This window comes from Oncorhynchus mykiss, chromosome 15, assembly GCF_013265735.2.
Source record: "Oncorhynchus mykiss isolate Arlee chromosome 15, USDA_OmykA_1.1, whole genome shotgun sequence".
Lineage (NCBI taxonomy): Eukaryota > Metazoa > Chordata > Actinopteri > Salmoniformes > Salmonidae > Oncorhynchus > Oncorhynchus mykiss.
The window spans coordinates 64,700,772-64,716,884 of record NC_048579.1 but is presented as its reverse complement, the minus strand read 5'-3'; the positions used below and the strand labels follow the sequence as shown (position 1 = coordinate 64,716,884).

The 16,113-nt window shown below is 41.4% G+C and overlaps 2 protein-coding genes across 2 annotated transcripts in view; one reads left to right on the top strand and one right to left on the bottom strand.

Annotated features, from left to right (window-relative positions):
- The window catches only part of LOC110510792 (protein Wnt-5b), a 121,249-nt gene extending 107,145 nt beyond the window's left edge, over nt 1-14,104 (bottom strand). Inside the window, exon 1 of the mRNA XM_036944956.1 lies at nt 13,509-14,104. The gene's annotated coding sequence lies outside the window, so the exon portion shown is untranslated. The remainder of the gene's footprint in view (nt 1-13,508) is intronic.
- LOC110517721 (F-box/LRR-repeat protein 14) lies at nt 7,801-10,788 on the top strand. The gene has a single exon (XM_021595640.2). It carries the CDS (start codon nt 8,325-8,327, stop codon nt 9,525-9,527), a length of 1,203 nt encoding a protein of 400 aa, XP_021451315.1. The 5' UTR covers nt 7,801-8,324; the 3' UTR covers nt 9,528-10,788.
- Nucleotides 14,105-16,113: the final 2,009 nt, after the last annotated feature.

Genomic DNA, 16,113 nt, shown 5'->3' with positions numbered 1-16,113 from the left:
TACTACTACTACTACTACTACTACAACAACTACTTCTACAACTACTACAACTACTACTACTACTACTACTTTACTACTACTACTACTACCACTACTACTACTACTATTACTACTAATACTATTACCACTACTACTACTAATACTACCACTGCTACTACTACTACTACAACTACTACTATTACTACCACTACTACAACTACAAGTACTACTATTACTACTACTACTACTACTACTACCACTACTACTGCCACTACAACTAGTACTATTACAACTACTACAACTACTACTACTACTATTACTACTACTACTACTACTATTACAACAACAACAACTACTAATACTACCACTACTACTACTACTACTACCACTACAAACACTACTACTACAAACACTACTATTATCACTACAACTAACACTATTACTACAAACACTACTAACACTACCACTACTACTACCTTCACTACTACTACCACCACCACCACCACCGCTACTACTACTACTACTACTACCACCATTACTACTACTACTACCATGACTACTACTTCTACCACCACTACTACCTCTACTGCTACTACCATTACTACTACTATTACTACCACCACCACCACTACGACTTCTACTATTACTACTACCACCACTATTATTACTACTACTACTACCAGTACCACTACTACTACTATTACTACTACTACTAATAATAATAATAACACTACTACCACTACCACTACTACTATTACCACCAACACTTCTACTACTACTACCACCACTACTACTAGTACTACCACTACTACTAGTACTACCACTACTTCTAATACTACCACTATTACTACTACCACTACTACTACTACTACCACTACTACCACTACCACTACTACTACTACTACCACTACTACTACTACCACCACTACTACTACTGCCACCACTACTACTAGTACTACCACTACCACTACTTATACCATTACCACTACCACTACTACTAATACCACTACCACTATTACTACCACTACTACCACTACTACTACTACTACCACTACCACTACTACTACTACAACCACTACCACAAATACTAATACCACCACTACTACTGCTACAACCACTACTAATTCAACTACTACCACCACTAAAACTACTATTACACACCTACGACTGCTGCTACTACTACAACTACTAATACTACCAATACTACTACTAATGATACTACTACTACAACTACTACCACTACTAACACTACCACTACTACTGCTACTACTACTTCCACCACTACTACTAGTACTACAACTACTACTAGTACTACCACTACTTCTAATACTACCACTATTACTACCACTACTACTACTACTACTACCACTACCACTACTACTACTACTACTACCACTACTATTACTACCACCACTACTACTAGTACTACCACTACCACTACTTATACCATTACCACTACCACTACCACCACTAAAACTACTACTACACACCTACTACTGCTGCTACTACTACAACTACTAATACTACCACTACTACTACCAATGATACTACTACCATTACTACTACCACTACTACACACCTACTACTGCTGCTACTACTACTACCACTACTACCACTATTACCACTAATACAACTACTACTACTACTACTACCACTATTACCAGTAATACAACTACTACCAATAACACTACTATTACTACTGCTAATACTGCTACAACCACTACTACCAGTATTACCACTACTACCACAACTACTACTACCACTATTACCACTAATACAACTACTAATACCACCACTATTACCACTACTGCCACTACTACACACCTACAACTACTGCTGCTACTACTACTACTACTACCACTACTACTAATAATAATAATACTACTACTACTACCACCACTACTACCACTATTTCCACTAATACAACTACTACTACTACTACTTTTACCACAAAAAGTACTACTACTAACACTACTACTACTACTAATACTGCTACTACTACAATTACAACAACTACTACTACTACTACTACTTCCACTACCACTACTACCACTACTACTACCACTACAACAACTACTACTACTACAACAACGACTACTACTATTACCACCATTACTACTACTACCACTACTACTACTACTACTACTAGTACTACCACTACTACTACCACGACTACTACTACCACAACTACTACCACTACTACCACTACTACTACTACTACTACTACTACCACTTCTATTACTACTACCACTAACACTACTACCACCACTACTATTACTACTACTACCACCACTACCACTACTACTACCACCAATTCTACTACTACTACTACTACCACGACCACTACTACCACTTCTTCTATCACTACTAACACTACTACTACCACTACTACAACTACCACTACTACTACCACGACTACTACTACCACTTCTTCTATCACTACTACCACTACTACTACCACTACTACAACTACCACCACTACCACTACTACTACTACTGCTACTACTACTACTTCCACTACTACTACCACTACTATTACTACTACTAGTACTACTACTACTACTACTACGACCACTACTACCACTTCTTCTATCACTACTACCACTACTACTACCACTACTACAACTACCACCACTACTACCATGACTACTACTACCACAACTACCACCACTACCACTACTACTTCTACTGCTACTACTACTTCCACTACTACTACCACTACTACTATTACTACTACTAGTACTACTACTACTACTACTACCACGACCACTACTACCACTTCTTCTATCACTCCTACCACTACTACTACCACTAATACTACTACTACTACCACCACTACTACCACGACTACTACTACCACAACTACTACCACTACCACGACTACTACTACCACAACTACTACCACTACCACTACTACCACTACTACTACTACTACCACCACTACTATTACTACTACTACCACCACTACCACTACTACTACTACCAATTCTACTACTACTACTACTACCACGACCACTACTACCACTTCTTCTATCACTACTACCACTACTACTACTACTACTACCACCACTACTACCATGACTACTACTACCACAACTACTACCACTACCACTACTACTACTACTACCACTACTACTACTACTATTACTACTACTGCTACAACCACTACTACCACTACTACTACCGCCACTACCACTACTACACACCTACTACTGCTGCTACTAGTACTACCACCACTATTACTACAACTACTAGTACTAACACTACCACTACTACTACTACTACCACTATTTTCACTACTACCACCACTACTACCACTACTACTACTACTACTACTACACCTACTACTATTACTACTACTTCCACTACTACTACTACTACCACTATTTTCACTACTACAACTATTACCACCATTATCACTACTACAACTATTACCACTATTTTCACTACTACCACCACTACTACTACTACTACTACTGCAACTACTACTATTACTACTACTTCCACTACTACTACTACTACTGGAAGTAGTAGTAATAGTAGTAGTAGTAGTAGTAGTGGTAGTAGTGACAATAGTGGTAGTAGTTGTAGTAGTGAAAATAGTGGTACTACTAGTAGTACTACTACTGCTACTACTACTACCACTACTACTACTAGTACTACTACTGCTACTACTACTTCCACTACTACAACTACTACTACTACAACAAATACCACTACTGCTACTACCACTACTACTACTACTGGTAATACTACTGCTACTACTACTACTACTACCACTACTACTACTACTAGTACTACTACTGCTACTACTACTTCCACTACTACTACTACTACTACTACCACTACTACTTGTACTACTACTACTACTACTTATACTACTACTACTACTACTACTACCACTACTACTACTACTTATACACTACTACTACTACCACTACTTATACTTCTACTACCACTACTACTATTTTTACTACTACTACTACTACTTATACTACTACTACTTATACTACTTATACCACTACTACTACTACTACCACTACTACTACTACTACTTATACACTACTACTACTACCACTACTTATACTTCTACTACCACTACTACTACTTATACTACTACTATTTTTACTACTACTACTACTACTACTTATACTACTACTACTTATACTACTTATACTACTACTACTTATACTAATACTACCACTACTACTACCACTACTACTACTTATACTAATACTACTACTACTACTACCACTACTACTACTTATACTACTACTACTACTACTACTACTACCACTACTACTACTTATACTACTACTACTACTACTACGTATACTACTACTACTACTACTACTACCACTACTACTTATACTACTTATACTACTACTACTACTACTACTTATACAACTACTACTACTACTACTACTACTACTACTACTACCACTATTACTACTACTACTACTACCACTACTACTTATACTACTACTACTACTTATACTACTACTACTACCACTACTACTACTTATACTACCACTACTACTACTTATACTACTACTACTACCACTACTACTACTTATACTACTATTACTACTACCACAACTACTACTACTACTACTACTACTACTACTACTACTACTACTTAAACTATTACTACTTATACTACTACTACTACCACTATTACTACTACTACTACTCCTACCACTACTACTACTACCACTACTACTACTTATACTACTACTACTTATACTACTACTACTACCACTACTACTACTACTACTAATACTACTACTACTACTACTTATACTTATACTACTTATACCACTACTACTACTACTACCACTACTACTACTACTACTTATACACTACTACTACTACCACTACTTATACTTCTACTACCACTACTACTACTTATACTACTACTATTTTTACTACTACTACTACTACTACTTATACTACTACTACTTATACTACTTATACTACTACTACTTATACTAATACTACCACTACTACTACCACTACTACTACTTATACTAATACTACTACTACTACTACCACTACTACTACTTATACTACTACTACTACTACTACTACTACCACTACTACTACTTATACTACTACTACTACTACTACGTATACTACTACTACTACTACTACTACCACTACTACTTATACTACTTATACTACTACTACTACTACTACTTATACAACTACTACTACTACTACTACTACTACTACTACTACCACTATTACTACTACTACTACTACCACTACTACTTATACTACTACTACTACTTATACTACTACTACTACCACTACTACTACTTATACTACCACTACTACTACTTATACTACTACTACTACCACTACTACTACTTATACTACTATTACTACTACCACAACTACTACTACTACTACTACTACTACTACTACTACTACTACTACTTAAACTATTACTACTTATACTACTACTACTACCACTATTACTACTACTACTACTCCTACCACTACTACTACTACCACTACTACTACTTATACTACTACTACTTATACTACTACTACTACCACTACTACTACTACTACTAATACTACTACTACTACTACTTATACTACTACTACCACTACTTATACTACTACTTCTACCACTACTACTACTTATACTACTACTACTACTACCACTACTACTACTTCTACCACTACTACTACCACTACTAATACCACTACTACTACTAATACTACTACCACTACTACTACTTATACTACTACTACTACCACTACTACTACTTACTACTTATACTACTACCACTATTACTACTACTACTACTCCTACCACTACTACTACTACCACTACTACTACTTATACTACTACTACTTATACTACTACTACTACCACTACTACTACTACTACTACTACTACTTATACTACTACTACCACTACTACTACTTATACTACTACTTCTACCACTACTACTACTTATACTACTACTACTACTACCACTACTACTACTTCTACCACTACTACTACTATTACTACTAATACCACTACTACTACTACTACTACTACTACTACCACTACTACTACTACTACCACTACTACTACTACCACTACTACTACCACTACTTCTACCACTACTACTACTACTACTACTTATACAACTACCACTACTACTACTTCTACCACTACTTCTACTACTACCACTACTACTACTACTACCTATACTACTACTACTACTTATACTACTACTACTACCACTACTAGTACTTATACTACCACTACTACTACTACAACTACTACTACCACTACTACTACCACTACTACTTATACTGCTACTACTACCACTACTACTACTACTACTACCACTACTACCACTACTACTACTACTACTACCACTACTTCTACTACTACCACTACTACTACTACTACTACTACTACCTATACTACTACTACTACTACTACTTATACTACTACTACTACTTCTACCACTACTACTACTTATACTACCACTACTACTACTACTACTACTACTACTACCACCACTACTACTACTACTACTACTACTACTACTACTACCACTACCACTACTACTACTTAGCTAGCAGAGAGTATCTACCTTCCTTTGATGTTAGAACTGGAAAGGCGGCCCTGGCTAGCAGAATTCAGCTGTTGTTTTTCACATGCATTCTGTCAGCTTCTAGCTGGGAACGGAGCTGTTGCCTGTTTGTGTGGTTGACCTGGGGGTCAGAGCATAGAATCCAATCAGAGCATAGAGGAAAAGCTAGACATGCCCGAAATGAATAAGAAAAATGCATGGGTAAATGTATGATAATTATAATTTACACAAATAAGTTATCACTAAGATTGATCGGGATATAATCAACAAATACAATGCATGACTGCTAACTTCATTAATTTACACACAACAATGTAGTGAATATGCTTCTAAACAGGCTACAACTCTCTGAGAAATGTTGAGGGGAAATAGTAACAGCTTAGTAATAAGTCTTGTTACCATAGAATTACAAATAAAACGGAGTAATAATCTCACAATATGAACAGCAACAGGATAAACGTTCCATATTTGTTGAAAAATAAAGAATCTCCTTCAATTAAAACGCATTTGATTAGAATCTGGACATAATCATGTGATACGGTGATTTGTGTTACCACTCAGCTCTACATTGTATCATTGTATCAATTGTAACACTTTTCACTTGGCAGCAGAGTTGAGTTACAAATGTATCCTTTACTTGATACATTTGGCGGATCAGACCTGATACAATGTTTCAATTTGTAGAACACTGAGAAGGGAGACAGACACAAAGCACAGCCTTCTATCTGGAACACAGAACTCTTAACAGAATCCTTCTAGAATAGTTCGAGCTCTAAAATAATAACACAAACAAAGTTCAGTTTTAGATGGATTACACACCATCTAAATCATTTAAAATAGAATCAAAAACCAATATACCGCGACAACTAAAGGGTTAAGACTAAAGTGAACTGAATTGTAAGAAGTTGGTTTCCAGGGGAACTATTCTTACTGTTCCAGCTGAGTTGGACCAAACCACAATCCTCCCAGGGAAGGGGGAAGTCAAAACAGACTCTCTTAAATATATTTTAAATATCCTACGCTAAAGCAAGTCACACAATGTTCTTATTTACTAGGAACATGGATAACATATATTGTATTTTACAGTATTCCTTTAATATAAAGAAAACTGTTTAATTATTTTTAATGTGTATGTCTCTCCCCCGCGGTAGAGCGGTGCTCACGGCCCTGCCAAGTCAGTTTGAAAGACCAGACAAAGGCAGGCAGGAAGCCCTTCGGCTTGGCAATGCGTGTGAGCGGAGAGAGCGCAAATGCAAACTGAAACCCCACTCCTTTTCTGATAACGGAGAGGAAGAGAGACAGAGAGAAGAAGCAGACTGGAATTCCAACCCTCCTTGTATTTATGATAGTTTAAAGGTCTCCTTTGAAAATGTATGACCGTTTGGATCCTCGGCGCGAGCCTAGACGTGTTTCTAAAGGCATCATAGGTTGCGTCGTCTGACCAAGGAGGGCTCGGGCGCTTTCCGTTCCTATCCTTCGCTTCCCCCCTCTTGGTGAGGGGCTATATTGGAACAAGGTTTTGGGGCTTTTTGCATTTGAATTCTACTGCGCAACCAGACGGATCACGTGGGATGTGGAGTTGATCGATTTGCGCCGTTAAATGTGAAAAGAGGAACGGGGAAAAGGTCTGTTAAAAAGCATAACCGCTTTCTTCCGGATTACAAGGGACTCTACTTTTACGGAGGGAAATACGTCGGTGGGCTCGGGGACCCGGAGTGATTTTTATGCCTGTTTAAAATGGAGACGCACATATCGTGCCTCTTTCCGGAAATTTTAGCCATGATTTTCAGCTACTTGGATGTAAGGGACAAAGGCAGGGTGGCCCAAGTGTGTGCTGCTTGGAGGGACGCTTCCTACCACAAGTCGGTGTGGAGGGGGGTGGAAGCCAAGCTGCATCTGCGGCGGGCCAATCCTTCTCTCTTCCCCAGCCTACAGGCCCGCGGAATCCGGAGAGTTCAGATTCTCAGCCTGCGGCGGAGCCTCAGCTACGTGATCCAGGGGATGCCAAACATCGAGAGCCTGAACCTGAGTGGCTGCTATAACTTAACGGATAACGGCCTGGGCCACGCGTTTGTCCAGGAGATCCCTTCCCTTCGGGTTCTAAACCTTAGTCTGTGTAAGCAGATCACGGACTCCAGCCTGGGCCGGATCGCCCAGTATCTGAAGAACCTGGAGGTTCTGGAACTGGGCGGGTGTAGTAACATCACCAACACGGGGCTGTTGCTCATAGCGTGGGGTTTACACCGGCTCAAGAGCCTCAATCTCCGCAGCTGCCGGCATGTGTCTGACGTGGGCATCGGGCACCTGGCGGGCATGACCCGCAGCGCAGCGGAGGGCTGTCTCAACCTGGAATACCTGACGCTGCAGGACTGTCAGAAACTTACGGATCTGTCCCTCAAGCACATCTCGAAGGGCCTGGCTAAGCTCAAAGTTCTCAACCTGAGTTTCTGTGGCGGGATCTCTGACGCAGGTATGATCCACCTCTCCCACATGACCAGCCTCTGGAGCCTTAACCTGCGCTCGTGCGACAACATCAGTGACACGGGCATCATGCACCTGGCCATGGGCACGCTGCGGCTCTCCGGGCTAGACATGTCCTTCTGTGACAAGATAGGGGACCAGAGTCTGGCTTACATCGCCCAGGGCCTGTACCAGCTCAAATCCCTGTCCCTGTGCTCGTGCCACATTAGTGACGATGGCATCAACAGGATGGTGCGCCAGATGCATGAGCTGAGAACCCTGAACATTGGACAGTGTGTGCGGATTACAGACAAAGGACTGGAGCTCATTGCCGACCACTTGACTCAGTTGACGGGGATCGATCTGTATGGATGTACTAAAATCACGAAACGGGGACTGGAAAGGATAACGCAGCTCCCATGCCTTAAAGTTTTGAATCTGGGACTTTGGCAGATGACAGAGAGTGAAAAAGTGAGGTGAAACTAACTTGACGAGGATTAGTTGGGGAGGGGGACACACACAGAGAGGAGAAGGGGTAACGGAGCAGGAGACCAGTGGGCGGGGAAATGTTCCTTCTAAAAAAATATATATATATCCTCTGCTCTCAATCTCGTCGTAGTTGGATATTTTCTCATTCAATGTAACTTAATGCTACAAAACTGTGATTTAAAAAATATGTTGCGCAATTTTAGGCCAAATGAAAACAAGATTAATCATCATCAAATGCATGTTTTCATTATTAACAACACAATATCCCGCCCCCGCATTATGAAGACAAACTACTTTTTATTATTATAAAGAGTCGCAATATTTAACTTCAAACTCTCCAACTATCGCGCCTAATACATTCGGCTACCTCGTTTATCAATGTGTTGTAATAAATCCGCGTATTCTTAAAAAGAAAGAGAGGAGATAAATTGTGCCTATAGACAGTAGTAGTCCCCTCCCCCAACGCGTCTCGCGCTTGGAGAATCCTAGCAGCAAAAAGAAACGCTCTCTAAACTACCTTTGTGTTAATTTGCCCAGAAACGCTTAACAATGAAGAAGAGAAACGAACAGAGTTTCGTTTAAAAGGACTGTTCACACTCGGACAAAAATAGCGACTTTTATGCAAATTAAAACGGACTGGTTTGTATCCAAAATCCTTTTATTTTTGTTTTGTTTACTTTTTTAGCCCAACTTAAAGGCCTTGTAGCCTTGGATTCAAGCTTTGAATAATGGGACCCTTCCTTCCCTATATTATTTTGGTGTGTTTATGCTTATGGAAGCAGATATTGTCGAATTATTGCTGTTATTCAGAGCGTTGTACTTCAAATTGAAGTGATTTCTATAATAGAAATGCTGCCCCTTTTTCTCAATCAGGTGTTTTCAAACTAATCCTCCATATCCTCTAGAATATGGGTTGCTACCTTTTAAACACAATCATACACACTAGTCCACAATAACAACAGAAGAGACACTCCTTTGGAATAGAATCTAAATACACGCTTTAGAATTAAGAAGCAATCGATCCTTATTTTCTCGGCTTCCAAGTGAATGCGTGTCAGGCCTACATGGAACCTATGGGATCATAACATGACGTTATGAGCGAACTGAACTGCAACATGTATTGAGTCCTGCTGAGAGACTACTGTGTTTTAATGTACTGTATATGTGTTTGTAAAAAAACTGAATCCAAAATGAAATGGTTTTATATTCTTACAGTAAACATTAAAGTTGATATTTATATAATAAATGAAAAGGTGATGTGGACTCGTTTTGTACGGGGATTGTATTGTAGACTAGTAACCTAGTACTTATTGTTTTCTTGTGATCATCCTTGTTACAAGACCACGCACTCCTGCTTTGATCGAAAACGTGTCCATTTCTAAGAGAAACCGCTGTTTATGTCCGTAGATCCCCGGTAGAGACAAGGTATTTAAAACAACAACAAAAAAATACAAGAATTGTCCACATATTATTAATCGTTCGGATCACAACCATAATCTTACGAATTTGATTGTTCGGTTTCGAGAAGCAGTTGTAATGTTGATATGCCGGCTTGGATTGTTAAATTATTTACGAGCAGATTCAAAATGGATGCTTCCCTTGATTTTGCTTGTTCTAATTATCAGTCTGACGTATTGTGTTGATAGGTTTCAGCTGCTTGCCTCTCAAAGGGCTGTCACTAACGTGGCTCTAAATCTGGGGATATTAAACCCTTCACGCCCATTGACATATTAGCATTTTATTGTGCTGTTTTTCTGTGATATTCTAGGCTACAGCCTAGATTTTGTCTGTTCAAATGTTGCTAACATTTGGTTCCGTGTTATAATTTGCGCTATTTACTTTCTGTTTCTTTAGCCAAATGTGTGTTTAGAATAAGAGTGGGATACCGGCAGTTGCTTTTGTTTCCCGAAGTTAAAAAGGCACGTTGGGATTTTTCTCTAGCTTGCTCAGTCACGCATACCAGATCTGAGAGACTGCCTTGGTCCCACGGGACGTCTTCTCTCCTCCCACCCCCTCCCTTCTCCTCACCACCCAAAACTCAGCCGACACCCCCCCTCCTGTCTCACAGACACTTTTTAACATTCCACACCATCATTCAAAGCATTTAGGCTTTCTTCTTCTTGCCCCGTCTCTGTCCGTTCTGGACCAGAGAGAGGGAAAGAGAGAATTCACTGCGTGCTGTTTTAGACTCGTATTGGTCTTGTGCAATAACCACATAACAGTGAGATAACCCCCATTCTATAGATAAACAGGGTACAGTATTTTAGAACATCTTATCTCATATTTGTTTAGCAAAATAATAATAAAAAAAATACAGGGGTCTTATTTTAATGTTGATGTTATGTTCTGGTAGTCTACCTTGACTGAAAGACTACATTGGTCAGTTGATTATCTTGGAGATCCCTATCTGATAAGATATCCCCTTGAGTTGATGTCTGATTGTACTTCAATCAAAATGGCTCCTGTTTGCTATTCTTTTCAGTCAAATGTAGTTTGTACTTCAGTTGAAATAAGTCCCGCTGTGGTATTTAGATCTATGTTTGTATTTTAGTTCAAAATGGCTGTTGATATACTTTTCAGATGAATTCAGTTTGTAGTTGAAATGGCTATTGTAGTACTTTTCATTCAATTGAATTGGTAGGCCAACTTCAGTTAAAATGGTCCCTGCTACGGTTCAATTGAATTGATTTTGATACTGTAGTTAGTTTGTAGCAAAGTTGTTTCAAACAGTTATTTTTGCTGAGTTGAGCTGTCACGTTCACAGTGTTACTTTAAAGCCTTACTTTGCTTTGAGAGGGAGAACCAGAGCCTTTTTACTGCTAACATTAAGGGGAACTGGCTCTCCTCAACAAAGCAAGAGGGACATCTGCAATAATGCTAGCCAAGGCTCACCACCTCTCTCCACCTCCTCTCTCCACCTCTCTCCATCTCCTCTCTCCTCTTTACCTCTCTCCACCTCTCTCCATCTCCTCTCTCCTCTTTACCTCTCTCCTCTTTACCTCTCTCCACCTCCTCTCCCCTCTTTACCTCCTCTCTCCACCTCCTCTCTCCTCTCCTCCTTTCCACCCCCTCTCTCCACCTCCTCTCTCCTCGCTAAGTCTCCACCTCCTCTCTCCTCTCCACCTCTCTCCACCTCCTCTCTCCCTCTCTCCACCTCCTCTCTCCACACCCTCTCTCCTCCCTAAGTCTCCACCTCCTCTCTCCTCTCCACCTCCTCTCTCCCTCTCTCCACCTCCTCTCTCCTCTCCTCCTCTCCACCTCCTCTCTCCCTCTCTCCACCTCCTCTCTCCTCTTCTCCTCTCCACCTCCTCTCTCCCCCTCTCCACCTCCTCTCTCCACATCCTCTCTCCTCCCTAAGTCTCCACCTCTTTCCACCTCCTCTCAACCTCTCTCCACCTCCTCTCTCCCTCGCTCCACCTCCTCTCTCCACATCCTCTCTCCTCCCTAAGTCTCCACCTCTTTCCACCTCTGCTTTACAACGCCTGCAGTTTAAAGGTGTTGCTGACTTACAGTAGAAACGCTTTGATGTTTTCAGTGGCCTTCGGGGGGTTGTGTGTGTGTGTGTGTGTGTGTGTGTGAGAGAAGCCTATAGGGGGTTTGAGTGTGGCAGGACTTTTATCAGAGCTACAGGAGCTGAAAAAAATCTTGGCCTCCGGAAAAAGCATTTGGCGTGGCTGCCGTTTGATTGCAGGCTGGGGCCCGAAAGACCAAAAGATCTGGCTGGAGGTGTGTTGTAACTGTGTGTGCGTTCCAAATTACACCCTTTTCCCTCTATAGTGCACTGTTTTAGACCAGGCCCCATAGGGCACTACACAGGGAATAGGGGGCTATTTGTGAAGCAGACTGTACCACTGAAATGTATATTATTTGTGAAGAGGGAAGTTAGCGAAAGAGGGGTGAGATTCTTATAGAATATACTGTTGAGACGAGAGGTGTGTGTGGACAGTAGTTAGAGAGAGAGAAGTAACTTACTGTATAGGCCTGGGTTAGGCTAGCAGGAGCAGAAGTAGGGAGTGGAGGAGGGAGGAGGAAAGGTGACGCTGCCTCTCCCTAATGTCTGATCCCTGGAAAAAGAAAAGCAGAGGAATTTGTGAGTCACTATTTGACTTTGGACTGCTAAAAGTGAGTGTGGCGCGTTACAATCCAGGCTGAGGAGAGAAGAGACAGTTAGACAGGCTGTCTGCTGCACCTCACTATAGAAACCTGCTGTCTACTGCACCTCACTATAGAAACCTGCTGTCTACCGCACCTCACTATAGAAACCTGCTGTCTACTGCACCTCACTATAGAAACCTGCTGTCTACCGCACCTCACTGTAGAAACCTGCTGTCTGCTGCACCTCACTGTAGAAACCTGCTGTCTACCGCACCTCACTATAGAAACCTGCTGTCTACCGCACCTCACTATAGAAACCTGCTGTCTACCGCACCTCACTGTAGAAACCTGCTGTCTGCTGCACCTCACTGTAGAAACCTGCTGTCTACTGCACCTCACTATAGAAACCTGCTGTCTACTGCACCTCACTATAGAAACCTGCTGTCTACTGCACCTCACTATAGAAACCTGCTGTCTACTGCAGCTCACTATAGAAACCTGCTGTCTACTGCACCTCACTATAGAAACCTGCTGTCTACTGCACCTCACTATAGAAACCTGCTGTCTACTGCACCTCACTATAGAAACATGCTGTCTACTGCACCTCACTATAGAAACCTGCTGTCTACTGCACCTCACTATAGAAACCTGCTGTCTACTGCACCTCACTATAGAAACCTGCTGTCTACTGCACCTCACTATAGAAACCTGCTGTCTACTGCACCTCACTATAGAAACCTGCTGTCTACTGCACCTCACTATAGAAACCTGCTGTCTACTGCACCTCACTATAGAAACCTGCTGTCTACTGCACCTCACTATAGAAACCTGCTGTCTACTGCACCTCACTATAGAAACCTGCTGTCTACTGCACCTCACTATAGAAACCTGCTGTCTACTGCAGCTCACTATAGAAACCTGCTGTCTACTGCACCTCACTATAGAAACCTGCTGTCTACTGCACCTCACTATAGAAACCTGCTGTCTACTGCACCTCACTATAGAAACCTGCTGTCTACTGCACCTCACTATAGAAACCTGTCTACTGCACCTCACTATAGAAACCTGTCTACTGCACCTCACTATAGAAACCTGCTGTCTACTGCACCTCACTATAGAAACCTGTCTACTGCACCTCACTATAGAAACCTGCTGTCTACTGCACCTCACTATAGAAACCTGCTGTCTACTGCACCTCACTATAGAAACCTGCTGTCTACTGCACCTCACTATAGAAACCTGCTGTCTACTGCACCTCACTATAGAAACCTGCTGTCTACTGCACCTCACTATAGAAACCTGCTGTCTACTGCACCTCACTATAGAAACCTGCTGTCTACTGCACCTCACTATAGAAACCTGCTGTCTACTGCACCTCACTATAGAAACCTGTCTACTGCACCTCACTATAGAAACCTGCTGTCTACTGCACCTCACTATAGAAACCTGCTGTCTACTGCACCTCACTATAGAAACCTGCTGTCTACCGCACCTCACTATAGAAACCTGCTGTCTACTGCACCTCACTATAGAAACCTGCTGTCTACTGCACCTCACTATAGAAACCTGCTGTCTACTGCACCTCACTATAGAAACCTGCTGTCTACTGCACCTCACTATAGAAACCTGCTGTCTACTGCACCTCACTATAGAAACCTGCTGTCTACTGCACCTCACTATAGAAACCTGCTGTCTACTGCACCTCACTATAGAAACCTGCTGTCTACTGCACCTCACTATAGAAACCTGCTGTCTACTGCACCTCACTATAGAAACCTGCTGTCTACTGCACCTCACTATAGAAACCTGCTGTCTACTGCACCTCACTATAGAAACCTGCTGTCTACTGCACCTCACTATAGAAACCTGCTGTCTACTGCACCTCACTATAGAAACCTGCTGTCTACTGCACCTCACTATAGAAACCTGCTGTCTACTGCACCTCACTATAGAAACCTGCTGTCTACCGCACCTCACTATAGAAACCTGCTGTCTACCGCACCTCACTATAGAAACCTGCTGTCTACCGCACCTCACTATAGAAACCTGCTGTCTACCGCACCTCACTATAGAAACCTGCTGTCTACTGCACCTCACTATAGAAACCTGCTGTCTACTGCACCTCACTATAGAAACCTGCTGTCTACTGCACCTCACTATAGAAACCTGCTGTCTACTGCACCTCACTATAGAAACCTGCTGTCTACTGCACCTCACTATAGAAACCTGCTGTCTACTGCACCTCACTATAGAAACCTGCTGTCTACTGCACCTCACTATAGAAACCTGCTGTCTACTGCAGCTCACTATAGAAACCTGCTGTCTACTGCACCTCACTATAGAAACCTGCTGTATACCGCACCTCACTATAGAAACCTGCTGTCTACCGCACCTCACTATAGAAACCTGCTGTCTACCGCACCTCACTATAGAAACCTGCTGTCTACTGCACCTCACTATAGAAACCTGTCTACTGCACCTC